Source organism: Alligator sinensis, unplaced genomic scaffold (assembly GCF_000455745.1).
Source record: "Alligator sinensis unplaced genomic scaffold, ASM45574v1 scaffold301_1, whole genome shotgun sequence".
NCBI lineage: Eukaryota > Metazoa > Chordata > Crocodylia > Alligatoridae > Alligator > Alligator sinensis.
The window spans coordinates 399,705-426,746 of NW_005842035.1; the positions used below are offsets into that span (position 1 = coordinate 399,705).

Below are 27,042 nucleotides of genomic sequence, written 5' to 3' on the forward strand. Positions count from 1 at the left end.
GGTGCCCCCTGCACAGCTGTGGTCCTTACTGGTCTCCCAGCCATCTCCAAGCTGGACCTACCCACCGAGCTAGATTTAGCCACAATTTTGTGACACCTGTATGGAAGGTGTTTGCTTTCGGCATGCCAGATGGCCTGCTGGATGCCTTCCACAGCCCATCCTTGTGCTAACCGTCTGGCTCAAATTCAAGACCCGCCCCGTGCTCCAAAAAGAGGAGGGCAGGGGATTACCCCAAGGCCCAGAGTTATAAATGCATCTCATCTGCTGTGAAGCATCTCAGCCAAGGCCTCTGCCGCTATCTCATACCACTAGCAGGAAGTTTTTGCTGCTGGTAACGAGGCGGTGGCTGAGCCCAGCCTTCCTCCCACCTGCCACAGTCTTGCTAGTAGCCTGAGCAATGAAGCCAGGATGAACGAGGGCTTTGGAGCCCGGTTTCCTTTCTCAAGCCTAGAAAGAGGACCAAACACCTGCCCTCGTTTCCGCTGGCGGGGCTGCAGATGAATTCCAAAAGCCCCCGGAGGGCGAGGGCGAGATACATCGGAGAAGAGGCGCCTTTCGCTGCCGACCCTAAAATTAACTCCCAGTCACAGGCTCTTTTTAATGGCCACTTCTTATTAGATGCAAAGCCTCTGGCGGATACAAAGGCGCTGCTAATACATTTCAAGTACACAATTGCAAGGGAAATCATGGCACTTTGCCTTTGAACCTCCCTTGAGCTCTACATGCTCTTTGGGTAGGGCTGAGAAAAGCCTTTACATGTGCAGCTCTGGGCATGCTTTTCAGAGGAGTTGCACTCAATGCAGGGAGCCTGAAGTCACTGGCATTGCGTGGACGTGGGGAGCAGAGCTGGGCATCCTCAAAGTCTAATAGTGCCTTGATTCAGCCGCCCATGTGGCCCACGCAGGGGAAAACGACTTTGTGCCTTCACAAGGTAGAGAGAAGGCCGGATGGTTGTTGTTGCCCTTTCCAAGTCAGAGCTACCAGGAAGGGCACTTCTCATCATTTGGCTGGAGGACAACCCAAAACTGGGAATGGGGTCTTTTTAGGGTCTTTAATTTACTTGCCATTTGTCTTCAATGAGGGGGGTTAACCGAGTGCTCAAAACAATGAGGCTGAATTGCACCTTTCCTCTGCCCAACCTCTCCCCTCAAGTCTCTGTCACTCCACAGCCAGCCACAGACTTGTCCAGGGCAGTCAAGTCCCAAATTTTAATTTAGCAAAGCAACCGGGAGGGAGGAGGGAAACATATCCTTGGGGCCTTCTTTAGCTGTTCCCCATCTGGCTTTTCCCACCACTAACCTGCTTTTCAGCTGGATTTTCAGAAGCACTCAGCTCTGCTTCTGTTGAAATCAGGGGCAATGACCCTATTGCCTTCGCTGTCTCATTGAAGGCAAATATTACAGTGGCTTGAGGCACCGTTATCCTCTTGGGGTGAAGTTACACGTTACACTTAGCCCACGCTAAATCAGCAGGATGTTTGCGGGGTTAAAGTCAGAACGTGCTCCAAGCAGTCGCATGTTAAGGGTTAATACTGTTTCCTGCCTGCATGGCTCTGACTTGCCACTAGAGGGCTGGCGAGCAGGGGCGGGGCTAAGAGCCAGGACACCCTGCTCATGGGGGGGGGCGGGGCTGGGAGCAGTGCATCTAGGGGTGCTGGAGGACTGCTAATTGCTCCTTTGGAGCAGACTGAGGTTACCCTAACATGGACTAGGTAGCACGGCCCAGTTAACCCTCACCTGAAGCGGCATAATATTTGAGATGCTCAGGGGGCAATCGGCATGAGATACCGAGCTTTAATGTGTGGTTGCTCCTGCTTTAAGTGCCCTTAGCATGGTCTACGTGTAACATGTGACTTCACTGTAGCCAAGGATGCAAGTCACAGAGCGTGGGCCAAGCACTGCTGGTTCATGGACCAACCAGCGGAAAACAAATTCACCCCCAAACCCCACCTCCTCCCAGTGATTTCCTTCCTACCTTCCCCTCATCAATGCAACAGCCTCAGGGTTATTCCAAAGAGCACGGCAGGCTGTGCTGATTGCAGTTCATCAACAGGGAAACGCGAGTGATTACTGAGAGCCAGCCTAGGTCCTGTAATTAATTAGCAGAAAAAGCACCTTGGCATTATTAAGAGAGGCCTCAGTGGAGGAAGCAACATCACCTTTCCAGCTGACTCACCTTCCCTGGGAGGTGTCTCCCTGCCAACTTGTGTAAACAGGAAAAAAAGGAGGGTAGGAGGAGGGGAAAGGAAAGAAGTAGGTTCAACCTGCTCAATGACTTCCACGCCAGGCTCATGTGAGATTTGCAAGCCATGATGGGATCAGATGCTGGAAACACAGGAAAGGTTTGTGGAGTGGGACCATTGCACTGCATGACCCTGATACTTCCTTTCCTGGTGTACGGCATTCAGGATTTGACATTAAAACCAGCCTGGCACAGAGGCATCCTCAGAGGTGCTTGAAGACGGCGTCTCCAGGGATTCAGATACATGCGGGATGTCACTCGATCCCTTGCAAACGTGCCCAGACTGGCTGCACCTGGTGGAGGCCTGCGTGGGCCAGACTCAGCGCTACGTGTTTGTCCCATGCAAATGCAGAGCTACTTGCAAACTCCTGGAGATGGACTTACAGACGTCCATTGGGAGGCAGCAGGCCGGCGGTCAATTCTTAGGCTGAGGGCAATGGACAAAGAGAAATGGAAAAGCAACTCTAATGGCTGGGATTGAGAGGAGGCCAGGTGGATTGGTCCGCTGGGAAGGGCAACAGGCTGGAGGTCTTGCTCTGCCACTGACCCCCCGTGTGACTTTGGCCACATCCCTTCCCTTCTATGTGCCCGCTTTGCCCTTCCCCACTCAGTCCTGCCAAAAGTGGGTGTTTGAAGGCTTGGAGTCAGGTCCTTCGCCACTGTGAGACAGGCTTGAAAATGATGAGCTTCAAATGATAGAATCACAGAAAATGAAGGTTGAAGGGACCTCAGGAGGTCACATCTAGTCCAACCTCCTGCTCCAAGCAGGACCAGCCCCAACTGCATCATCCCAGCCAAGGCTTGGTCTACCCGGGTCTTCAACACCTCCAAGGATGGAGACTGCACCACCTCTCTGGGTAACCTGTTCCAGTGCTTTACTACCCTGCTAGTGAGGATCTTTTTCCCTAATATCCAACCTCAACTTCCCTTGCTGCGACTTGAGCCCATTGCTCCTTGTTCTACCACCTGCCCCCCGAGATGGTCTGAGGCTGGTTTTAAGGCCCTTGCGGACACTGCTTCAGACCGGACATTAGAAATGGGGTTAGAAGCTCTCCTCCATGGACAAACAAAAGCCTTTTCCAGTCCATCAAAGCAGGCAGTTAGGCACGCTCAGATGGGATTCATCCAGGAACTAGCGAGTGATGGTTAAAAGCATTCTCACGCTCCTTTGCTGCAGCCAACGTGGGTTTCAGAAAGCAGCCCACATAATGCAAGGGACAGGATGGGTCTCGTCCGTGCTGCACTGTGTGAATCTCACTGTCCTTTTCTTTGCTTCAAAGCCGTAGCCCTCAAAGGAATCAAATGCCCTCTAGGAAATTAAGCAACTCCGTGATACATCAGCTATTCCTGGCTGGGTCACCAATGACACGGTTCATGGTTGCTCACGAGGCGATGTAGGTCAGAAGATATTCATAGTATCATGGAAAATGAGGGCTGGAAGAGGTCACATCTAGTCCAACCCCCTGCTCCAAGCAGGACCAGCCCCAACTCCATCACCCCAGCCGAGGCTTTGTCTAACCGGGCCTTCAGCACTTCCAAGGATGGAGATCGCACTGCCTCTCTGGAATATCATCCTGTGCAACAGAGGCAAGAAACCTAAAGAGCCCTTTGTTCCTTGTAATCATTGCAAGCAAGGATTGCAGAAAGGCTCGGGCATTTATACGACCAGTGTTGAATATCCCTCTATGATAATCTCTAGCTAAGTCAGGGAGAAACTTCCCTGGAAGTAGACGATGCCATCGGTAGAGTCTTTGGGGGGAGATGTTGGACCCAAGCCATTGGGGTAAGACAAATTCCTACCCCAACCCTGTCCCTAGGAGCCTCCCGCACTCCCAGGTGCCCATCAGTGGCCGAGTGCCACCTCTGGAGGTCTCTGTGGTCATTCCCGTGGAGGCATTGCTGTGAAAGCCACTCTGTCTGGCCTGGCGGAGAACCAGCTGGGAGGGAAGGTTCCCTCCCCCAAGGAGGAAGGAGGTGGGCAGTAAGTTTAACAAACATGTTGGTATTTGGAAGTAATTCCCAGCTCCGGTTTAACACACAGACTGCGTTTCCCATTGCTAACTGGCAGCAAAGAGCTCATCAACATTTAAATAAGAGGCTTGTTAGTGCCAGCGTGAAGCGGGCTTGCATGCCAAGGCTGGCTAAGGTTTCTTGCCAAGGATTTTCGAAGAGAGAATTTCTCGAGGAAACTCCTTCCAAAGGGGAAAACTTGCTCCTGGTTTGTAGAGCAAGGGCTGCATCTTCAGAGGTGCTGAGCATGCCAGGTGAAGACAAGGAGATGTGCGGCCCGCTCTGAAAAGCAAACCCCCAGCTTTATAGTGCTTTAGCGGAGAAAAAAGGCAAGGTGCTTTGCAACGCATTGCATATTCTTCCAGGCAAGGGCAATACGAACAGAGACACGGATGGACAGCCCTGCGGATGCAGCACGGGCTACGTTTTGCTCCAGGTTTTCTATAGCACTGATTGCTAGCGTTGCATGGATAGATGTTTCTATGGCATCTATGATTGTGGGGCCCCAAAATCACCGCTCTCGCACAGGGTCATGCATGATCTCTATCAGGCCCTTAAACGAGCCCTATGTGCTGCTTCGATCTCAGGTGCAGAGGCAACGTTCATGGCCAGGATCTTCCCTTGTGCTTATTATCACCAATCCTTCATCCCACCTGGGCCCCTGTCCAAATGGGAAGCCCAACATGGGGCACCACAGGCTTCCTACAAGGGTAGAAAACCATGTACTCGACACATCTATTTCCTGGCCACGGTTTATTGCCTCCCCTTCGCTGTGTCATGTAGCAGGAATAATGTCAGCGGTGGTGGAGTACGCTCATGGTAATTGGCTTTTGCTGTAATTAAATGCCTCAGCGCCAGCATTTAATCAGCCGCCAAAGCCGTTTATTGCCTCATATACTCCTTCACCACAAGCATTACCCCTTAATTAGTTGCTGGAATAGTGATGATTTAGCAGCGTCTTTATATTTATACTTAACGGCGGCAGTTTCTGGCCAGCTTCAACAATATTGCGAGATACAACGGCTGTCCTTTCTGCTGCCGGATGATTCGGGCCATTTTCTTTCTCCTTACCTTGCAGAAGTGGTGTCATTTGTCCGGCGGCTCCTCTGGGGACATCGCAGCCGAGTTTTCGGTCGCTCCTTGGCTGCCTCTCTTCTTGCATTTTAATGTGAATTTGGAGTCGGAGAAACCTTGTGTTTAGCCCCAAAACACATGCAGCTGCAACAGCAGGGTCATCTTCTCTACCGCAGGATGTACTGCAGATAGGAGGAATCCCAAACTATTTAGCCTGGAAGTTCCCGGGGCAGAGGTCACCTTCCTGTTGGAGGTATGTACAGCACCGAGCGCGGCCAGAGCTCTTGCAGGAGCCTTTGGCTGCCAACGGCAACCCCAATTCCACTTGCAACCTGCTCCAAGTTTCTCCCCGTCTGTTTTGTATCAGGACCATCTCTGCAAAGGCTTGGGAGAAAGGAGAGACACAGCAGAGCTGGCCTTGCTCTGTAGAGCCGCTGGCTGCTCAAACGGGGATGGGTGGCAGTACGAAATGGGCATCTTGAGGGTCAAAACCCCAAATGTCCCTGTAGGGCAAGAAGCGGGCAGCTCACGCCGGCACTGACAAGCACCGAGAGGTGCATCTCTCCGACGGTTTGGCAATGCCGATGGAGCTTACCGTGACGATGGGCCGGAAACCTGCGACTTCTGCCACACGGAGACAAACCGCGGAGCAAGCGGTGGTCGGATGCTGTTAAGATCCAGGCCGACCTGGGGTGGAGGCAGCACCTGATTTTCAGATGGGCCAAACAGCCAGTGTTGGCGTCATCTCCAAACGACTCCCGTGGCAGCTTGAGAGCAGCTGCAAGGGAAGCACCAGCACCTGTGCCGAGGGGATCGCTTCTCCTCTGTCCGTGTGAGATCACTTGTGTGTGTGTATGTGAGTGTGCATGAGTAATCACTGTGTGTGTGTGTGTGTGGGCATGAATGATCACTTCTTTTTGTGTGTGCATGCGAGTGATCACTTCTTGTGGGGGTGTGTGTGATCACTTACCTTTGTGTATGCGTGTGCATGAGTGATCACTTCTCCGTGTGTGTGTGTGTGTGTGTGAGAGAGACAGAGCGATCACTTTGCCTTGTATGTGGGTCTGAGAGTGATCACTGCCTTGTGTGTGTCAGATCACTTAGCCGTCTGTGTGAGATCACTTCTCTGTGTGAGATCACTTCTCCTTGTGTGTGCACAAGTGATCACTTCGCCTTGTGTGTGTGAGATCACTTGGCATTTTGTTCATGTGCGATCACTTTGCCTCATGTGTGTGCTCACTTCTCATGTGTGTGTGCTCACTTCTCCTAGTGTGTGCATGTGCATGTGATCACTTTTCCTTGTGTATGCGTGTGCATGAGAGAGCACTTCCCCTGGTGTGCGTGTGAGAGCAATCACTTCTTGTGTGCATGAGAGATCACTTCTCTTGGTGTATGAGTGTGCGCGTCTGTGAGAGAGGGCAATCGCTTCTTGTGCGTGTGAGAGACACTTCTCCTTGTGTCCGTGCATGCATGTGATCACTTCTCCTGTGTGCGTGTGTGTGTAGCATCAGATGAATGCACCAATGCCAGATCAGAAAAACCACCTTGCATTGCAAAGGAGGGGTGTTGCCTAGACCCTTGGGGAGCGGAGGTGGACTGGGATTGAACCTCTTGCACCAAAGTGACTTGCTAGCCCTTGGGGTCATGGAGAAAACCACCTGGAAATACCACCTGGGCATGAAGGCAATTAGGAACCCCGTATTTCTGCATATCTATGGATCATCATGATTTTTAAACCAGTCCTGACTGTTGCACCTGGACTGAGACATGCTTTGACCGCTCTCACGAGGCTCGTGAATGGGCGTACACGCCATGCTCACGTTCACCTACCACCAAGCAAGATGCTCAGCTCCAAGGTCGGCGTGGTCCATCTGATTATAGTTCAGCGCCGGGTGGATGTGTCGAAAGGGAGTTAGCAAATCTGCGTGAAGCACACACCGAGTTATCTCATGGATCAGGCATGGGGGCTCAGCCAAAACAAGGTGCTTTTTAAGGACCAGGGTTAGTGCACTTCTGTCCTTAAACCTGGCCTGGGATGTTGTATCAATCCCTCTTGCTGCAATAAAACCGGGACGGGGAAAGATTGCAGCTAAGAGAGACAGTGAGGAGGAAGAGGAGGAAGGAACAGAGAGGAGGAAGACAAAGAGGAGGATGAGGAAGACAAAGGAGGAAGACAGAGAGGAGGAAGGAACCGTAACTGCAAGCGGAGGCCGGGAGAAGGTAAATACCGCAAGTCTTGAAAAAAAAAAAGAAAACAATTTCACACACTAGCAAACAAAAATGAAATTTATAAAGGAGTTTATTGGATTGGTAAAATGTAATAAAAAGCATTTGTGATACTCCTTCTGCAAAGGAGGGAGGTGAGGGGGGGGAAGGCATCTGGCAATTTTGCATATTTATTTTCCCTTACAAAACATTAGAAAAGCATAACTGATAAAGTAAGGATAACAACGGAAAGAGCAGAGCAAAGAGGAAAATACATCTCAATATAATTGGATAATGCATAATAAAAATACAGAAAAACACATGCTTCTACCAGCTTTCATTCTCTTAGTGTAAAAAAGTCATTTCAGGTGTTGAATAAAAAATATATGCCGGTTGCTCTGAAATAGGCGGGTTAGGAGAGGTAACTAGCTGAGAACAAAAATATATCTCTTTGCATATTTATAAATACAGAAAACGTGGATGTGCTGGACTTGCCCTCAGCATCAAGGTGAATACAGGATTTAGAAATCCATGTGCACAAGTTACCAGAGAGTAAACTTCATATTTGGCCTGACGGGCCCGTGCGGCTAGCTACTGAGCACCTTCAAATCCATAAAGCCGGGAGGAAGACAGCATGGGGGCTGATCGGTTCAACGGGAGGCAAGGGTGCTCTTAGCCCCATGCGGGACTGGGCAAAACCTCCGTGGAAGGATCAGGCCCCTCATAGGTACGCAAGGGGCACTCTCCGGTGCCCACAAGTTCGGAGCAATCGCGAGACCTCAACTCACCTTCAACAGGATTCAAAGGCACGGCGTGTCCGACAGCAGACCCTGCCGTGGAGCTTGTCTTTGGCATGCAAAGCAAAGGTGCCGTCCTCCCTGCTAATGACCTCTGCGCAGGAAAACCACCCGTCCCTGCTCCCAGCAGGACCAGAGCGAGCGCAGCACAGCCCTCTGCCCAGGAAGAGATCCACAAGGCAACTGTGTGTGCAAGGCGAATCCATGTGTGCGAGGCATCCCAAAGGAGAACAGATTTCTGCCATGCAACCTTGCTGCCGCCTGGCCCTGCATTGGTAGCTCTCCTCCCTGCTGCATACTCATTTCCCTCTATTGCAGCAAAAACCTAAAGGGTTATGGCTTTGAGAACAGGCACTTAGTGAAAAGAGCAATGTCCAAGAGGGACGTTCCTGCAAAATGCCTACAGCTACGAGCTTCTGACCATGCTGGCTAAGATGCATCTCAGGTGCTTAGCAGCTACGGCTACAAGGCACATTACAGATACCGCGGACTGGACAGAGAGACGGGTCACAGACCTGGATCGGACTCACGGGAGAGTCTGTGAATGTCCAAAGGCCGAATCCGAAGGGGCTTCCTGCCCTTCCAGAGCGGTCAGTAAGGCGTGGGGTGGAGCAGAAAGTGCCAGGCCTCTTTTTTTTAAGACCAAGGTGGACAACCTCAACGTATTTCAATGGGAACCATAACCTCTGCTTGTGCATTTCAGTGCAAACTGTTTCCTCTTTATACCAGGGGTGTCAAACTCATCTAATCATAGAAAATTCAGGCTGGAAAGGAGCTTGGGAGGCCATATTTAGTCCACCCCCTTGCTCCAAGCAGGGCCAGCCCCAACCACATCATCCCAGCCAAGGGTTTGTCTAGCCGGGTCTTCAAAACCTCCAAGGATGGAGATGCCACCACCTCTCTGGGAAATCATCTTGCCCGCCCCATGGGCAGGAGGAGTGGTGTGGCTGACTCTGAGCTGGATCAGGCCCAGAAACACCCCTCTCCCATTTCCTCCAGCATGCAGGACCCAGTTCCTGTGATGCCCACTGGTCCAGGATAGCGTTGCACACGGTGCCCGCATGAGGCTGGACCACAATGCCTGCCAGATGTGGCCTGCGAGTCAAGTCCAAGGGTGGATCCGGCCTGCAGGACACCCCTGGTTTATACCATGCTGCCATCTGCATGGCAAATTAGCACCACGGCAAAGGTGGCCTAATTACGAAGAATTCCTGCTCTCCCATCATCATTGCACATAATCCCAGGATTAGCAGTCGAGAGAAAATGCACGTTTCTAGCAGAAGGATTGTGCTCTGAAGGCCTGCTGTAGAAGTGGGAAGTAAAACTAAACTGGGAAAGCACCAGACACCAGATTGCATGGAGAGAGCGATGGAGAGGTCTCAGGAGTGGGTCCTTCCCTTCTCCCAGCGCTACGCTGCCCATCTGCAGAAACCACAAAAGATCCTCCAGCTACGGCTGCCGAAGCGATGTGCTGTTTGCACAGGACTTATCTGACTTTGGCTTCAGCTCCTTGTTGCAGATCACAGCATTTTTCTCATTCTTGTTTTAGGAGCAGGCATCAAGAAACCAACCCCCCCCCCAAAAAAAAACCCAAAGACAAGCTGCACCAGTGCGGTGCGCCTCTTCCTCTTCGAGATGCAAGCTGCTTCCCAGATGAAGAAGCACGACCCGCTCAAATTCCTGTTTGGGACTGGAAATAGGTGTGACCTGGTCTTCAAAGTTGATGAATCCGAAATGATTGCCACCTCTTCAAGGTAAGGACCCTGAGCATCCATCATGTGCAGGGAACCCGGGTAGCTCAGGTCTCGGAGGACGGTCGTGTCAATCCAGGCCCCTGAGGGTGACTTAGCCCAAGCAGAGCACTGCATGGATGCAACGGGGTGCTGCTTGCTTTGTGCAATTGCAGCTGGCTCCGGTATCTCTCCACGGGGAGCACGGACACCCCCGGCCTTTATACAGGGCTCGGCGCAGCATGACCACGAGACGAGTAATGATAACCAAAGGACTGAAGAGACGTGGGCCTGATTTTCAGAAACTCTCACGAGTTGCATGCAGCTCTCCTGCAAAACGGAGGCGGGGGGTCCGTACTCCCGCAGGCCTGTTACATCCATCCCTTTGCTTCTGTCCTCTGCTTTTCCCTTGCATCGTGCGCTTCCACTTTCTGCTTGGAGGCGGCTTCACGGCCTTCGTTACCACCTTGTGTTGCTGACACTGGTCTTCCAATGCTTCAGGGGACCCTGAACGCTGGTATTATTTTAAATCTGTTCACCACGTGCATTGCTAATCCATCTGGCCTATTAAATGCAAGCCCTGCATCCCTGGAAGTGTGACGTTTCAGTAATTTAGGCTAAGTTTAAATGCAGTGGTGTCAGATTCCTAGTCGTTTCCCCCAAGCAGCACTGCCTATTTTTAACGTAAGACCAAATGGATGTGGGGTTTTTTTCCCCTTCTGTAGCAGCGCCGCGGCCCCTATCAGACGCAAGGTCCCATCGCACGAGGCTTCGTATAAAGATCGAGTGAGAGAAGCATTTACAGTCTAAAACAGGAAGGAGCAGGTGGGGAATAGGTACGCGGTTCACCTGAAATAGAAAGCAGGCGGGTGGAAAAGCTGGGGAGACGCTCCATCTCACTCCGCTTGATGTGCCCTGCTCCCAAAACCGGTATAGAAATGATTATTGAAAAAATAGATATGTACTGAAAAGGGCAGCGGGGCTCAGGTCGTATCCATATCTTCCCAAAGAGGGACTGGGGGAAAGAGGGCTATTATTAACGTCCTTCAGTGTATAGGAAAGCAGACATCCAACATAATGGCAACACAATACATCAATAATAGCCCAAGAATAGCTTCCTACCCCTTTCTTTTCCCTTGACAGTTAGAAACATAAAGAGAAATATCAGGCTGTGGAGATAAATAGCTAAGTCTCCACCCCCACCTCAAATTGCTATGGCATATTTTCAGAGATAAATGGTTCTCTGAAAAATTTAAATAGCGTTCTCTTTTCTTTTTTGGCAGCTGCAGGAACTGGGTCAGGTGTAGAAATTATTTCCAAGCCTGAAAAACCCAAGTGTTTGAGAGGGAGATTTTTCCCCTCTTTTAAGTATCGACTTTCTTAGAAGTAGAGTTAAAAAAAAAAAAATCATCTTTGTGCTTTTTACAAAGTCAGACAAAAAAAAAAAGGGAAGGTGTGATAGTGCAAGCTTGAGAAGAAGGGAAGGTTTTGGGTTTGCATAAGAGCATCAGGGGCATTTCAAATATCCCTGCTTGGTTGTTAATATTTTTTTTGCATCTACTGTTACACTTACCATGCCATCCAGCCAAGATAGCCCCAGGGCTGCAATTTAATGTGTAAGGAGTACTCTATTGTTGTTTAACCAGCGTTTCCAAACTCTAGTCCACTTCCCAGAAGAGCTGGGAGCTTTCTGCCAGAACAATTAGCTCAGATTCAACTACATTCAAATCATGGGGTCGTCGTTAGGTTTCAGAGTCAACGCCTCATTTGGTTGGATCTTCAGGTGACCGTCTTGCTTAGTCACCGGCAGCTTTCAGGGTCACGGAGATGAACGGGTGGCATGAAGGGCTCACAATTGATCCCAGGCTTGCTCATCGTTGCTTGCTACTACTTTAACTTTGCTGAAGTTACCCCTGACTTGCATTCCCCCTGCCATGCGTGCGCAGCCCCGCGGCTCTGGACAAGAGCCCTCTTTGCAACCGTGCGGGCTGCAATCTTAGCTCCAAAAGAAAGTTCAAGCCCTCCAGAAACTGCTGCCATCAGTGAAATGCTGGTATGTAAACTCCCTCCCTGGAAAGCATGCTAGTTAGGGCCTGAAAAGGATTCAAAAGTTCATTCTTACATGCATTCCAAGATCTCCGAAAATACACGCCTGGCATGCAGCCCGTGCTCTCCTGTGCAGGGTTGGTAACGCTTTCTCCTGTTCCCCGTCTGCTTTGCTGCAAGCCTAAAACCACGCCGATGCCTGCGAAAGAGGAAGACTCCTCCACCTGTAGTCCCTGCATCTTCGCACGGCGGTCTCCCGGATGGAGAGCAGCCAACGCATGGACCGAAGCCAGCACTGCGATACCTAGTAAATTGTAACGCGGGGAGGTAAGATCACCGTGCAGGCTGCGATCACGGGCTCTGCCCTTTATTACGGAGAGCGGTTGGGCTCCAGGAGCCCTCCGAGGAAATGTCCCGGGTGTGACGAACACGGGTTTGCTCCGGCTGGAGTCGTCCTTTCTTTGCAAGAATGGAAAGCATCCGTTTGGTTGGACTTTTGCAAGCGGGACAACCTCATTTCAAATCAAAACCGTGCAAGCGTGGGCCGAAGGGCGAACCCTAAACTCTCTTGTTCTGCTGGCAATCTGGCAGGGTTTTCAAGGCACCTGGCCGAAAAGCCCTCGCTGTTAATATTTCAACCTCACCTTTGTCAAGAGGTGCAAGGGAGCGAGAAGATGATAGTACCAGGGATGTGCGACATTTGTGAGCCCAAACTGAAGGCAGCTCTCTCCTTCTCCCCCCAGCTAGGCTTGGCCACTCTTCTCAGAAACACGGCCCCTGCGAAGGAAGGAGTCGTGATTGCAAAGGAAAAACCGGATGTCACAAGCAGCCTATGTCCAAATGTCCTGCCCGGAGGGAAGCCAAGCTGAAGGCAGACTGGGAGGGCCAGCGCTGCACTGGAAAGCTGTATCTGCAGGCTGTATTTGCCCCGTCTTTCTCCCCATAGAGACAGGGATCACGGCCTCCGCAGAAGCATTAAGCCTGACAGTCATTCCACCCCCAAAAGGGTGCCCTGACATACTTCAAAGGCAGCCTGACCGCAGCTAGGCTCCAACATCTGGAAAGAGTAAGTGTGCGGACACGAGAGAGCCACCGTCTCGAGGCCAGCCTTCACGGCTGCCCGCGTCTGCTGCCGGTGCAATGGTATGAACTGGAAGGAAAGGAGCTCAGCCACAGGACCAGGCAAGGAAGTGCCTCGACTCCCACTGGAAATATGGTACCTAATTCAGGGGCTTAACCCTTACCAGCCTCAGGAAATCCCGGTGAAGCCTAGACTGGCTCCACGACCAGCACCGCTGCTCAGGCTGGTTTGTCAGCAGCACCAGGGCTGCTTATCTCACGATGGTTTTGATATGTGGGAACAAAGAGAGGCTTTAAAAGCACAAATCAGCTGAGCCACAACCCCCTAGTGTTTGCTCAAAACCTACCCCCCTCCCACAGTACACGTATATCAAAAGCCATTTGATGCAGCTCGCTCCTTCTGAATATGTAAAACGTGGCGAATATTAACTTCAGAGATTCTTAATACGTACCAAAGCCCCACGGACCTTTGAAACGCTCGCTCATCAATATGCAATGTCTAATCTCATCAAAACCAAACCAAACCAAAAAAATTAAAAAACACAAGCCATTCATCCGTGGCTCGCCGAGGTTTCAGCAAGAATCCTAAGGAGCATCCAGCGCTGCCAGCTTCTTACACAAGAGAAAGGCTAAATATACGCCCCGGGTTGGGAAAGTTTCCCTTCGTGCAAGGAAGAGGGAAAGCCGCTGGAAGGGCGACGCCGGAGCCGGGCAGCTGGGCTCCAGTATGCAGTTTACTACCAAGCAAGGGCTGTGGTTTTGCATCCCGTGCCAGGGACGGGCGCCCTCAGGATCGCCTTGCAGAGCGGAGCAGCCACCGAAAGTCGCGGTCCTGCCCCCAGCGCCGCGGCTGCAACGGCTCCGCTTGTTTAGAAAATGTAGTGTTTCGTATCGCTCCCATCTGACCTCCCGCAGAAAGAAAAGCTCGGTTCAGTTGTGCAAATACGTACCAAATGGGAGCGAGGGAAGGCAGCCAGGACTGCTGAAAAGCTTTGCGGGGCTGCAGCCGCTTAGGGGCAACGGGCTGAATCGGACTACCGGCCAAATCGACTGCGTGTCCCGGCACGAGCCTAAAACGCTACGACGGCTGAATTCAAAGGGAAAAACGCGCCAGGCCAGAGACCCCCGAATTTCCTGCCCATCAAACACCATTTTCTTTTCCTCTTTAGGAAACTCTCGTTTTGCAATCCAGCATTTAAAAAAGCCGCACAAACAAGCAGGAGCTGAGCCGACAAAAGATGCTCGCTGCTCAAAGGAACTAGGTCACATCGAGTGTTTGCCTTTGCAATCTGGCTCAATATTAGTCTTGGATGTAGAACAGCAATAAAATGACCACACAGATATATAGGGAGATGCTGATTGTGTCTTTTCAATGAAATGCAGCGTTTATATAGAGCAAAAAACCCCCCCAACAACCCAGCGCTTTTCCGCCGACCCGAGATTTGGTTAATTAAAAAATACTCGCGGACTAAAAAAAGATTCGTATTGACTGGTCTCTATATAAAGAGATCTAATTATGCAAAAAAAAAAAAAAAAAGCCAGTGACCTCTTGAAAGAACAGAAAACAGGTATAAACTCCATGCGCAAGACCAGATCGACCCTTTGATCCCTCACAAGTGAGAATTGCAGCCGCCCCATTGATAGGAAGATATTAAATAAATACATACAGGAGAAAAACTACAAACATCTCAAGTTTTGAAGGAATATATATATATATACACAGGCATATACACATATATATATATATATACACATATGCATGTGTATATACATATATACATATGCATATATATGCATATATATATATATACACACAGACACACGCACACCCCTACCCTTCATCCTTAAAACAAATATCTGATTGGATTCTCCCTGATAAGTCCCTGCTTTCCTACGCCTCTGTGGTTCACGTTGACTGATTTTTCAGGTAAATTTTAAGGAAGATTTAAGGTACAATTTCAGTATCATTTAAAAAGCAACGAGTATAATCACTTCCTTTTGAGATTCGCATGGCAGGCACGTGGATCCCCTGCCTCTGATGCTATGGATGCATAGGGCTGCTTTGATTCAAGAGCTGAATCAATCTGGTAAGTATTGACTGAGTCTCACGACACGTCTGAGCGGCAGGTACTCTTGTTACACACGTGGGCACGCTCAGACAGAGGGTGCAAAAGGCCGTGCGAGTGACCTGGGGTGAGCGAGGGAGACGGAGACGGAGCTGCAAACACGGACTCTAACCACTGGAAAGGTCACCGTTCTCGGCCCCTTTTCTTGAGATGTCAAAATAATTGGGAAGAGTCGCACAAAACCCCCAAAAAACAAGGAAAAAAAGACCATTTAAAATTGCTCCTATTAACTCAGCTCCCATCTGATTCAGCTACAGAATCAGAGGGGGTATCTTATTTATAATGCCAAAGCGATGGAGAGTAGTGATGAAGAAAGGGCATGTGTAATAGGAACAGCACCAATTACTCGACTGTATGTCAAATCAGTCATCATCTCCAACCAGTGCAATGTGGACGTGCGGATGGGTCTATTCCTAAACCAACCGTTGCAAAGTTTCCATTAGTGTTTTTTCTTGTAAAAAGTCGAGGACGTCAGTGTTACATCTGAGAACTTCTATGCTACAAGTCCATCGAGAGCCCTTGATTAGGGTACACATTTCCATTGCACAGAGAGGCGCCAAATAGATTGGATGGTTTCACAAATGGCTGAGGAAGGGGTGTGGTGCTATCTTCATGGTTCATCGATGCAAAACTAAGGGCCTGGATAGACAAATCAACCGTTGCACCTTCGAACTGAAATGTAAAGGAAGACTAGAGATATCTCTGGAAATGTATTTGGAGTAATGCCTTTCCCAAGCTCAAAGGGATGAAGCCAGGCTCCGAGGGAGGGTCAGTTAGTGTTTCCTGATAGCAGCTGCAATAATCTGCATGCACCCTTCACCCCTTAAAATAAAGGACATAGCAACTGCCACGCTCACCATCTTCCTAAACGCTCATCGGCTGGTTGGAAGACTGGAGACAACACTGTTCCCAAAAGAAGTAATACTGTTTTTCTCAAGACAGCCATATCAGTTGGATTGAATCAACTAGGACAGCGGTTCTCAACCTTTTTTTTAGATTCGAGGCACCCCTCATTGGACGCGAGGCACCCCTTGGAAAATGCCAGCGCTTCGTGTTTTTGCTGGTTTTTGGACTACGGAAAAATACTAGAGTACCGTAATTCTTATATTGCAAAGATCCCAGAAAGACCACAAGGGTTTTAACACTGTGAACTTCTGTGTGAAACCTCTGGGTTGATCTTGTGAATTAAGTTTGCACACCTAAAACCTTGCAGTAAACCTGTGGCACCCTTGAACAGCCCTCAAGGCACCCGGTGCACCATGAAACCCCAGTTGAGAATCACTGCCCTAGGAAGATGGGGGTCTCCCAGAAGTCAAGTCATTCAAAACTGAAGAAAAGATGTCGTGCGAAATGTCACGGGGTCAAAGAAGGGGTTATTTCCCATTCTTCCTTTGTGGCGATATCCTATAAAAAGTTATCCAAGTCATTAAAATTGTTTCATTTATCAAAAATACCAAGGAAGAAAATGAAGAATGGAAAAAAAAAAACACCCTTACTACCTATTTAAAAAAGCCACGAGTGCAAATTTCAATAAATCTGATTCAAATATCATAAAATAATGCTGCAGAAAACATCGTCAAAAGAGAACGTGTCGTTAGCATTTGCAATTTCTCCCCCCCCGAAATGTTGTTGGAAAGGGCCCCAACTTTTAACAACAACGAGAGAAGTGTAGTGTTAAAGTGTGACCATCTCTGGTGCTAAGTAGTGTTGCTGCGTCCCGCTCTACTTCTGTTTGCACGTCACTCCTCGCGCCCTGCCATCCGTCAGCTCTCGGCACGCGGCTCGTGTTTGCTATTTCGAGTGTCACCGCGCCAATCGGCAGCACGTCTTTGCCTGTCAGTCCTGACCGACAGCTGCGACAGCTATGTAAAATAAGATCAGCACTGCTGGATGAACCAAGGCAGGATTCAAGCAATGGATAGGAACAAGATGCAACTGAAAATGCAAAAGAAAAAGGCTTTGAGCTCTTCAGATAGACGCGAAGTAGCAAAGCACTGGATGTCCTAGCAAAGAGCTCCCCAAGAGATCTTCATGGCGGGGACGACTCCGACGAGGAGTCTGCTGTGCCCTTTGTGCTTCCACTAGCTGCTGGGGAATTATCTCCAAGAAGATCTAATCCTCCTTTCCATCTAGGCGAGGATTCACTATGCTTGCCCAGGTTGGCAGCCTCCTATCCAAACCACCGATGGACTTCATCTGTGACCAAGTGCAATACTGGCACAACATCTGCAGAAGAATTGGGGTGCAAGTCATCCCCACGCGCCAAAACCTGGCCAAGACTTCCCGTAAGTCTTGCCTCTGCCTTACAGCTCAATGGTAAGCTTTACTCTGCTAGATGTCATGGTGACTAGTGTTTGGCAGCAGTGCTAAAAATACCCCTAAATTAATATTTTAAAAATATATATATATATATATATATAAAATCAAAGGTGCATTATCGGATAGGCTAAAGCTGTGATATTGCCTTTTGCTTGAAAAGGTAACATTCAGGCAATGATTAAAATAAAACAATAAATGACAATAAAAAGCCATCACGCTAACACAAAAACAAAACTAGAATTCACTTTGGGGGTGTGCCAGGGGATTTGGCTGTAACCAAGGCAACCAAATCTGATGTCCTAAATGTATGTCCTATTGAGGAACAGATTTAAGCCCACGCTTAAAGCAAACATTTAAGCCCGGGCTTAAATATTTTGCTGGATCTGGGCTTGATCCTGGGTCTCACATCTCCACCTGGGCAATATGAAACTAGATCAGGCTCCATTTTCTATGGCATGCTAGAAAAGCCGAAGAGCCTCCAAGGAAAAAGGTCTAGGTAATAGTCGAACTCCTTGTAAAAGGGAAGTTTTGGAGCGTTACTGTCCTCGGGAGATGATACGACTTGATATCAGGACTTGAAGGGGACCTTCAAAGAACGAGGTCTCTTTGGCATCAAGGCTTTTTCTTTGGAAAGAGATAACCGAGGATACATAATAAATACAAGCTCAAGATTGTGACGAAGCAATGCTTGGGCGGTGCACGAACGCGCCGCAACGGCCCGTCGGCACGCTCGCTTCAGACCCTGGTCGAACGGGGCGGACATGCGGATAAGTGATGACAGCCTCTATGTCACATAGATAACATTCTCATTCCAGAACAGTCATTGCAAATGTAGGCACCACGAACAAATGCATTTAAAACAAAAAAACTATTCTAAGCAATCACTCACTCAAACGGGTCACTGCTTCTGAGTGTTATTTAAAAAGAAATAAGAGTTTTGCTTGGATATTTTAAGTCTGAAAAACAGCTGCTGTTCAGGGAAGGAGAGCAACGCTCATGCCCTTTTGAGCACCTCCGATCCAGAGACCTCTCGAGACCCTTTCTGCAACGCACCCACCTGCTTGGAGGTTCGGAGCAGGGCGTCCGGGCTTATTCTTGGTTCTTGAATGACCTAATTTAAAACCTGAAATCCAGACACGGGCAGATATTTTGGAAAGAGAGGATCTGGATCTGGATGCTGCCATTTGGGCCATTCTATAATGAATGCAATTAAAATCGCACCACGTGGGAAGTCGGTTTGCACGATTACGTCCTGGTGTGCAGGGAGAGGTTACCGACATGTGGCTTGGCCAAAATCTAGTCTGCGGTTATCAGGAGAACCCTGCAGCCTCGATCTCAAGCCACATCACGTTCCCACCTCGTAGATACAGCAGCTGTTTCTCATCGCTTTCTAATGTGTGATTCGGAGCTATAAAGACGCAGCAACCGTCCAATTTAAACCTGCAAGGATACGGAAGTTCAGAGCTAGATCTGCCGCCCGCTCCGTGACTTCCTCCACGGCAGACATCACACTCCCGTCGTGCTTCGGCGAGGAGGCGCTAAGGAACCCATGACCGAGGCATGAACACGATGAGATGTGTGATGAAAAGGAAGGCACCGTCGGCGGGCTGAACTTCCACGTTTGGGCAGAGATCATCAAACAGCACTTATTTAACATTCTTTTGCACGTAAAATGAGTGAGCTCAACATGACCTGAGTTGCCATCGCCAGTGGTGAGAAGCCCAAATGCAACCTATTAAAAAAAAAAACGTGCCGAGACAAGTGAGGTCGAATTGCCTGCATACAGCCGGTAACACTCGTGAAAGCTGGGTATGAAATTTTGATATGAAGACGAGATGCTTTTGCATAGTCAATGCCCTGCCAGGAAATCCATACAGGAGAAAAATTCCTTTCCATGGATCAAACTTCCCACAGGTTGCTATGGGGCTAATTAGGGTAAAGCCAATGGAGTTTGCCCAGCACATACTTGCACTAATGGACAGGACAATCAGACCCCAATTCTCTAATTCAGTACAATGGCTTGATAACTATGGACATGGAGTTGTTCACTGTGACATGCAACGGAAAGGAAGCATACCAATTCCAGGAGTTACAGTCAGAGTCAATTTTCCATCTTTTCCCATGCTTTGCAGCCATTCATCCCATCCACAGGGATTTAGATGGGAAGTTATAATTATGTTGGGCTTTTGTGCTAAAAAGGAAAGCACTGTATTTTCCATTTCTATTACTGTGTGCACCAGAGGAAAAAAAACCTCACAAAACTTAATAGTCAAATCCACCAGTTCGTTATTAATATGGTCAATCACCCCTCAACGGCTTTGATTCCAGCTTGTAATCTGGTAAGTGCACAGAAAGGTATTCTTTTTGATTACATCTGCAAATAAGACATTAATGTCAATTCAGTGATATGAAAATTGCTCCTTCGTTCTGTAATTTGCACCTTAGTTATTAGAGGTTTCGTAAACAAGAGTATTAAAGCTCCCGCAAAACGAGCTGCAGATTTATAATTCGGTTCTTAATTAACAAACACAACAAAACAAGGCAAACCTCCAAGAGCTGCCCGTGCCCAGGTGTTCGCTGACCTTGGTCTTAATTTTTAACTCCTGGAAGAGAGGATTAGCGTGTCCCTTTTGCCTGGAACGCCAATCACTCCGCCGTTCCTGTGAAATGACGTTTCTTCACTGGGAAGAAAAAATATGATTGGAATGAAACTAAAAGCAAAGGCAAGCAGAACCACGTCCCTCTTTTCCTGTTTGGCAGCAAAAATGCCCCTGTGGGACTCTCAAGATGGAGAAAGAACTGGGTCAGCTCTTTGGAAAGGGCCCAGAATTGAATAGTGCCTCGTACTGTAATTCCTGTTCAAGTATGCTGCAAAAGCCCCTTCCGATTTTAAGGTCTGATTCAACGCCCATTAAAGTCAATGGGAATCTTTCCATTGGTGTCAGCAGAGGGTGGATCAAAATGGCATGACTTTACCTGTCTGGAAACCACCCCTGCCCATCCATTGGGTTTCTACACCGCTGCACTGATCGATGGCTGGCTTAAGGTTTTTTGAGCATCGCTCACGGACAGTAATGATTATTAGTCAGCGTCACTGTAACCACGTGGGGTTGCTTTTGAACCTTTTCAGACCCAAACTTAATTAACATCGCTTCTCAACGTACATAATTGGCTCCCGATCTCTAGTAAACCAACATGTGTATGGGTGAGCATATGTGCAAGCTGAGATCTTTCAGCCATTGCTCATACAGAAATGCTTAAGCATCTGTGAGTTGGAAGTATTGTTACTGAATACATTTAAGCAAGAGTAAACTATGATTGTATAACAAAAAAGGAAAAGGGTATTAAACTGGAAGGGAATGGAGACAAGCATGGACATGAGGGAGAGGTGGAGAGTCCAACTGTGGGCCCCCCTACAAGCCACACGTACGTGAAAGCTCGGCGGGGTCAGCGCTGCGTAGGCCGTGTTGAGACACGGCTTCTCGTCTCACACGCGTGCAGTCTGTTACTATGGAGCAAGCTCTAATTGAGAGACTTCACTCCCGATCTCATTAAAAATCAATGCAAAACAACTCAGGGCTTCCAGCAAGAACCGGATCAGACTGTCACACATGTAAGAGAAGAATCAAACCCAACAGTTTCAGCTTTATCTCAGGCAAGATGAATCATTTGGAGGTTCAGAAGAACCCCACTTAGGAACCAGCCCTCTTGGTCCAAGGCCTTCCAGTTTTACCTTTTCAATCGAGAATTAGGTTGGAAAGGAGTCAGGCTAAAAGCAACGCTTGTGCAATTCCCCAGCAGACAAAACGGGAGTGTCGCGGTGGGGGCTCAGAGGTCAGTGCTGGCCTTGGCAGTCAGTGCCTGGATCCGAGCAGAGTTGCAGGTCTTGCAAAGGATGTGTCCATCCAGAGGGTAACAGCCCTGGTTGTCCCCTTCAGACAGGAGGCCGCCACAGTCCTGGAGCACAGACAAAAGCCAAAAGAAATGAATGGTGGGAGACTGAAATAAGCCAAAAGCACCCTCTTAACCCACTCCTATCCCTGCTGCTCCAAAAATGCAGCCCCAGGCAGTGTGAAGCACTCAGCTGAGGTGCACACATCTCCCTTGATGTGCCACAGCGATGGGGCTCCCAAGCTCGCTGCTGCATGCAACCCCATTGCAAATATAACGCGGTTGTTCCTTTCCCAGCTCTGAGGAAGGGGAAAGTTTGCAACGCTGCAAGAAACATCCAAGTTGCAGCGGTGTTGGCTAAAGGAAACAGGAATAATAATAATTAAAAAAAGGCAGCGTGGCTCAGAAAGCAAGTTTGCTGCTAATATCTCTGACTACGGGTACCTGCCTGCCTCTGGAAGAGATGACTCCATAAAGCAACAAAACACATAGGAGCTAAGCCATGTGCTAGCCGCGCTAACATCACTACTGGGAGCCCTTTGGGCTGGGGCTGCGCCTACCCACAGGGAAACCCAGGCCCTACATCAGAGAACTTACAGCCTGGGCACACAAGACAGGAAAGCGAAGAAGAAAAGAGAGCCCCTTAACCCTCTCGTGTTTTGCAGATGGAGGATTGAGGCATGCAGAGATCGAGGCGCTGCTCAGCACTGCGCTGTCTACATGATTTAGGAGCCTGTGCCTTGCTTTCAACCACAATTTAGGCACCTGGAGCCTGTGTCCCAGTGGCTCTGGGGGCGGATGTGCTCCTAAATGAGGCAGGCATTGCAATACCGAAGCATGGCTTCGACACACGTGGGCCTCAGCAGCTGGCCTAAGTCACGGATAACAGCGTCAGAAGGGGGCAAGGACATTCAACAGGGAAGCAGCACCCGAGCTGATAGGCATATGTGACCAATAAAAGTCTTTAGCTACATGCTGTCTGCAGCACTAAAGACGCGGCGTGGTGCCCAGGGCAGCTGCCACACACGGGGGCAATGCTGGCTGCTGGTTGCCACCATGCCACTGGTGTTTCTTTTTAACCTTTGTGTGGCAGTGACAACAGCCATTATTTTCTGCCCCCCTCCACCTTCAAATCATCTCCAGGGGCGACTCCCCAAGTCACCTTGCCCTACGTAGGTCACTGCTCTGATGATTTCCTGGGTGTTTTTTAACTTACGGTTTTCATCCCCTTGTGCCTAAACTGACAGGCGTTAACCCTGATTTTAATAGAGGAAACATCCAACTCACAATCTATCGCGTGCTCAAATCTTACCATCTCATTACAGGGTCATACTCTCTTCCTAGCACAAGGACACGCTCATGAACAGAGGGCCTGACCCTCTCCTCTGGGTGCGTGTAGATTGAGAATAGCTTTCGGTGAAGTCGAGGGAGCAACCTGGATGTGCAGCCAAGGCGATCGCAGAAACGGGCCTGTTTTGCCTGGCACGCAAGGGCGTTTCTGCCATCACGGAATAACCCACTGTAGCTTTTTGTCCTTGGACGTGGTCTGAATGCTCACCTCGCACCGGTAGCACTGAACGTGGAAGTCACGATCCAAAGCCACAATGCGGACGGTCTCCTCTTGACCTGGAGCCGGCATGATGGGCTCCTTACACACAGAACATCTCGGTGCAAATTTCCTGAAGAAAACAGGCATATTTTGGGTCATCCAAGTGCACAGGCACATTCCTTTTAAAGGCTTGGGCATGCAACCCACTCGCACACTGGTTTGCTTTATACTGGTTTTGCATAGAGCTGTAAATTAACCCAGGAGGTGGAGCAGACAGACAGGCACCTATCCAGAGGCAGCTGCTTGCAGAAGGCAATGTTACAGCTTCTCCCTGCCAGGTGGCAAGGCAAGAAGTGACATCCTGCTTGCTTATAGCAGAGTTACCTTGGCACAGCTGCAGACACACGGCACTTGCACCAATGCAAGTTATGCCACTATAGTTTTACCTCTGATTCTACATTGGATCCAATTAAGCTGCAACAACGTAGGGGTTCATATCATCCATCTGCTCCTTCTTGACACGGTTGTAAAGCTGATGACACTCACGTAAGCATGTCATGTGCATCAGAAAGTCCGACACAACCGATAAACCCTGGCACAGCGTATATACTCTATCTGCAAGCAGAGCTGCCTCCTTGAAGAGGATGCATTAAGGATGGTTTTGAGGGCCTACAGCATGCTGCAGGAGACCTCAGAGACTACCTGGAGAGTATATTCTGCTTGCTAACATAGTGAGGAGGACTTTCAACTACATTCACCAAGGGATGGAGACATGAGTCCAGAGTTAAATAAATGGATAAAAACGTGGTTAGGGGAAGCAAGAGCAGAAGTCTCAGGGGAGAAAACAGGGCAATTAGCTGGATACCTGAGATGTTTGTATAAAGCTTGGGGGACAGACAGGAAGAATTGGGGGGTCCCAATACAATCACAGACTTAGGATGCAATGGGGATTATGGGCATACGTGGCTATAGCTTGTCCAGGACAAATAGATAGGGGAAGAAAGGAGGAGGCATTGCCCTATATACAAAGGTGATGCACGTGTGTCTGGCATGCAGTACGAAGCAGGAGGTAAACCTGATCACAGCTTCTGGGCAAAGGTCAGAGGGGAGAACAGGAGGGGGATGCCAGAGCAGACATGTGTTACAGGCCACCAAACCAGGAGGACAAAGTGGATGAGACTGGGGGAAGTTTCCAAATCGCTGGACCTGGCTCTCATGGGGAACTTTAATTAGCTGGAGGGGAAATGCAGCAGTGCACGAGCAGTGCAGCAAGTCCCTGGAGTGTGTCAGGGATAACTTATAGATACAGATGACAAGAGAGGCCAACTAGGGAGGGGAAGCTCTTGATTTACTGCTCGTAAACGGGGAGGAATCGGTTGAGACTATGAAGGTGGAAGATAAGTTGGGTGGCAGTGACCACGAAATGGCAGAGCACAGGAGCAAGCAATCTTGATGCAACAGAAGAATGGGAAATACAGCAAAGCCTGGCCAGACAGCCATGTCTTCAAGGAGCTGAAACTCAAAAAGGAATCCAACAAAAAGTGCAAACTTGGTCATAGTAGTAGGGAAGTGTATAAAAGCATCACACCGCAGAGGGAAAATTAGGAAGGTCACCGCAAAGTTTGGAGATGCAACTGGCCAGGGACATAAAAGGCAATAAAAAGGGATTCGATGAGTATGTGAAGAGTAAGGGGAAGACCAGAGAAGCCATCAGTCCCATGATAATTTAGTTACGGATGATGCAGAAAAGGCTGAAGTATTTAATGGGTGAATCTGATATCAGATTCACCCAAGGAACCTTGTCTGCCTATGTCCTTAGACCAACACGGCTACAACCTACACCCCTGAAGTATTTAATGCCTGTTTTTACTTCGGTCTTCCCAAATAGGGGTGACGAGCACAGTTGGCAGGAAAGATAAGGAAGGAGCTAAACAGCCTAGAGTTATGGCAGAAGAGATCAGGGATTACGTTGATGTTTTCAAGGCGGCAAGGCGGGATGGGATGCATCCTAGGGTAGTGAAAGAAGTGGTCGAGGTCATTTCTGAGCCATTCCTAATCCTCTTTGGGAACTTGTGGAGGTCAAGAAAGAGCTGAGATGGCAATAAAAAGGACAAACAAAGGACCCACCTTTACGAAAGGGAAGGGGAAGCTGAGGAATTACAGACCGGTCAGTCTGATCTCAATGCCTGGAAAGATCATGGAGCAGGTCCTCAAGGAATCTAGTGTGATGCCACTAGGTGATCAGGAAGACCCAGAAAGGATTCATGAAGAGCAAGTCATGCTCGACCAACCTGATTTTCTTCAGGTGACAGGCTCTGTGGATGGGAGGAGAGCAGTGGATATGATATACCTGACTTCAAGAAGGCTTTTACTACTGTCTCCCATGACATCCTCGTTAACAAGCTAAGGAAATACAGACTGGAGGAAAGGACTGCAAGGTGGATACAAAAAATTGGCTGGATCATCAATATGACTCCATATCCAGTTAGAAGGAGGTATCCAGTGAGGTTCCCCACGAGTCTTTCCTGGGTCCGGTATTGTTTAATATATTCATTAATGATTTGGACAGTGGGATACAACGCATGCTGAGCAAATTTGTGGACAAGTGGGGTGGAGTTGCAGACACTGGAAAACAGGGCTAGGATCCAGAATGACCTGGACAGACTGGCAAAATGGTCTGCAATCAGATCAAATTCAGCAAGGACAAGTGCAAAGTCCTGTACTCTGCATGCACAAACACAGACTGGGGCATGACTGGCCGGGCTGAACTGCTGCAGAGAAGGACCTGAGGGTTACAGGAGACTATAAGCTAATAATGAGTCAACACTGTGCTCTTGTTGCAGAACAGGCCAACAGCATCCTGGGTTGTACAACTAGGAGCGAATATCAAGGGAGGCGATTCTTCTGCTCTGTTCAGCACCGGCGAGGCCTCATCTGAAGTACAAGGTCCAGTTTTGGGCCGCCCACTTCAAGAAGGATGTGGACTGACTGGAAAGACTGATTGCTTCCTGCTGGACTGATTGGAAAGAGTCCAGCAGGAAGCAATACGAATTCATAGAGGCCTGGGGAGCATGACTGATGAGGAAAGACTGAAGGAACTAGGGGTCTTTAGTCCAAAGAGAAGAGAAGACTGCGGAGGGGGTTTGATAACAGTCTTCAAATACCTAGAGAGCAATTATAGAGAGGAGGAGATGGGCTTTTCTCTGTGGCTGAAGACAACTAGGAGCAATGGCCTCAAGCTGCAGCAGAGGAGACTGCGGTTGGAGTTTAGGAGGAACTTTTGACTATGTGAGTGGCCAAGCACTGGAGCAGGACGCCTAGAGTAGAGCTGTGAACTCTCCATCCCTGCCAATTTTCAAGAGCAGTTTGGATGGACACTTGGCCGGAGTGGTTTAATCAGGGATGATCCTGCTTCGAGCAGAGGGCCGGACTAGATGAGCTTGTGAGGTCCCTTCCAGCCCTACTTTCCTATCATCCTGTGATCTACAGTAGGTCACCCATCATTGTGGCATCTGAGTTAAGTAGTATAGTGGGTCATCATTGTGGCATCTGAGTTAAGAGCCCTCAGCATGCTAACTTCCTGCATAAATCCACTGAAGTCAAGAGCATCTCTCCCCTAAGAAGGTCTCTTGGAAAGTATGAAGATCCCAGAAGCTGGAGATGGACCCATAGGTAGTAATCCTGGATCGTGTCCCTGTGGAGAGGTTCTCTGCAATATAATTTTTGGAAGGTCTACCCTGCGGTGTCTGGGTCCCCCACTGCTCTCTGAGCTCTAGTTTTAGCTGGACCAGGCTTGTGCCCATATGGGTTGCCTGCCAAGACAAACCACCACGGCAAATCTGGCAGGTGCATCTCTTACTTACCTAATTTGCACTTGCAACCAGACAAGTGTAGGTGGAAACAACCCGATTTATGTTTTGGCCACAAAAATATGATGCCAATTCTGCACCAAAAAAAGGGTCACCGTCCTGCTG

General features: G+C 49.1%; 1 protein-coding gene across 28 annotated transcripts in view; it reads right to left on the bottom strand.

Moving 5' to 3' along the window:
- Window positions 1-7,606: 7,606 nt before the first annotated feature.
- Window positions 7,607-27,042, bottom strand: part of LPP (LIM domain containing preferred translocation partner in lipoma) — a 432,466-nt gene continuing 413,030 nt past the window's right edge. For all 28 annotated transcript variants that reach the window (XM_025202699.1, XM_014519363.2, XM_025202677.1 and 25 more), the window contains 2 exons: window positions 23,078-23,198; window positions 7,607-21,585 (listed from right to left, as the gene is read on the bottom strand). In XM_025202699.1, the coding sequence (XP_025058484.1) occupies window positions 21,457-21,585; window positions 23,078-23,198 (250 nt within the window). In that variant the 3' untranslated portion in view covers window positions 7,607-21,456. The remainder of the gene's footprint in view (window positions 21,586-23,077; window positions 23,199-27,042) is intronic.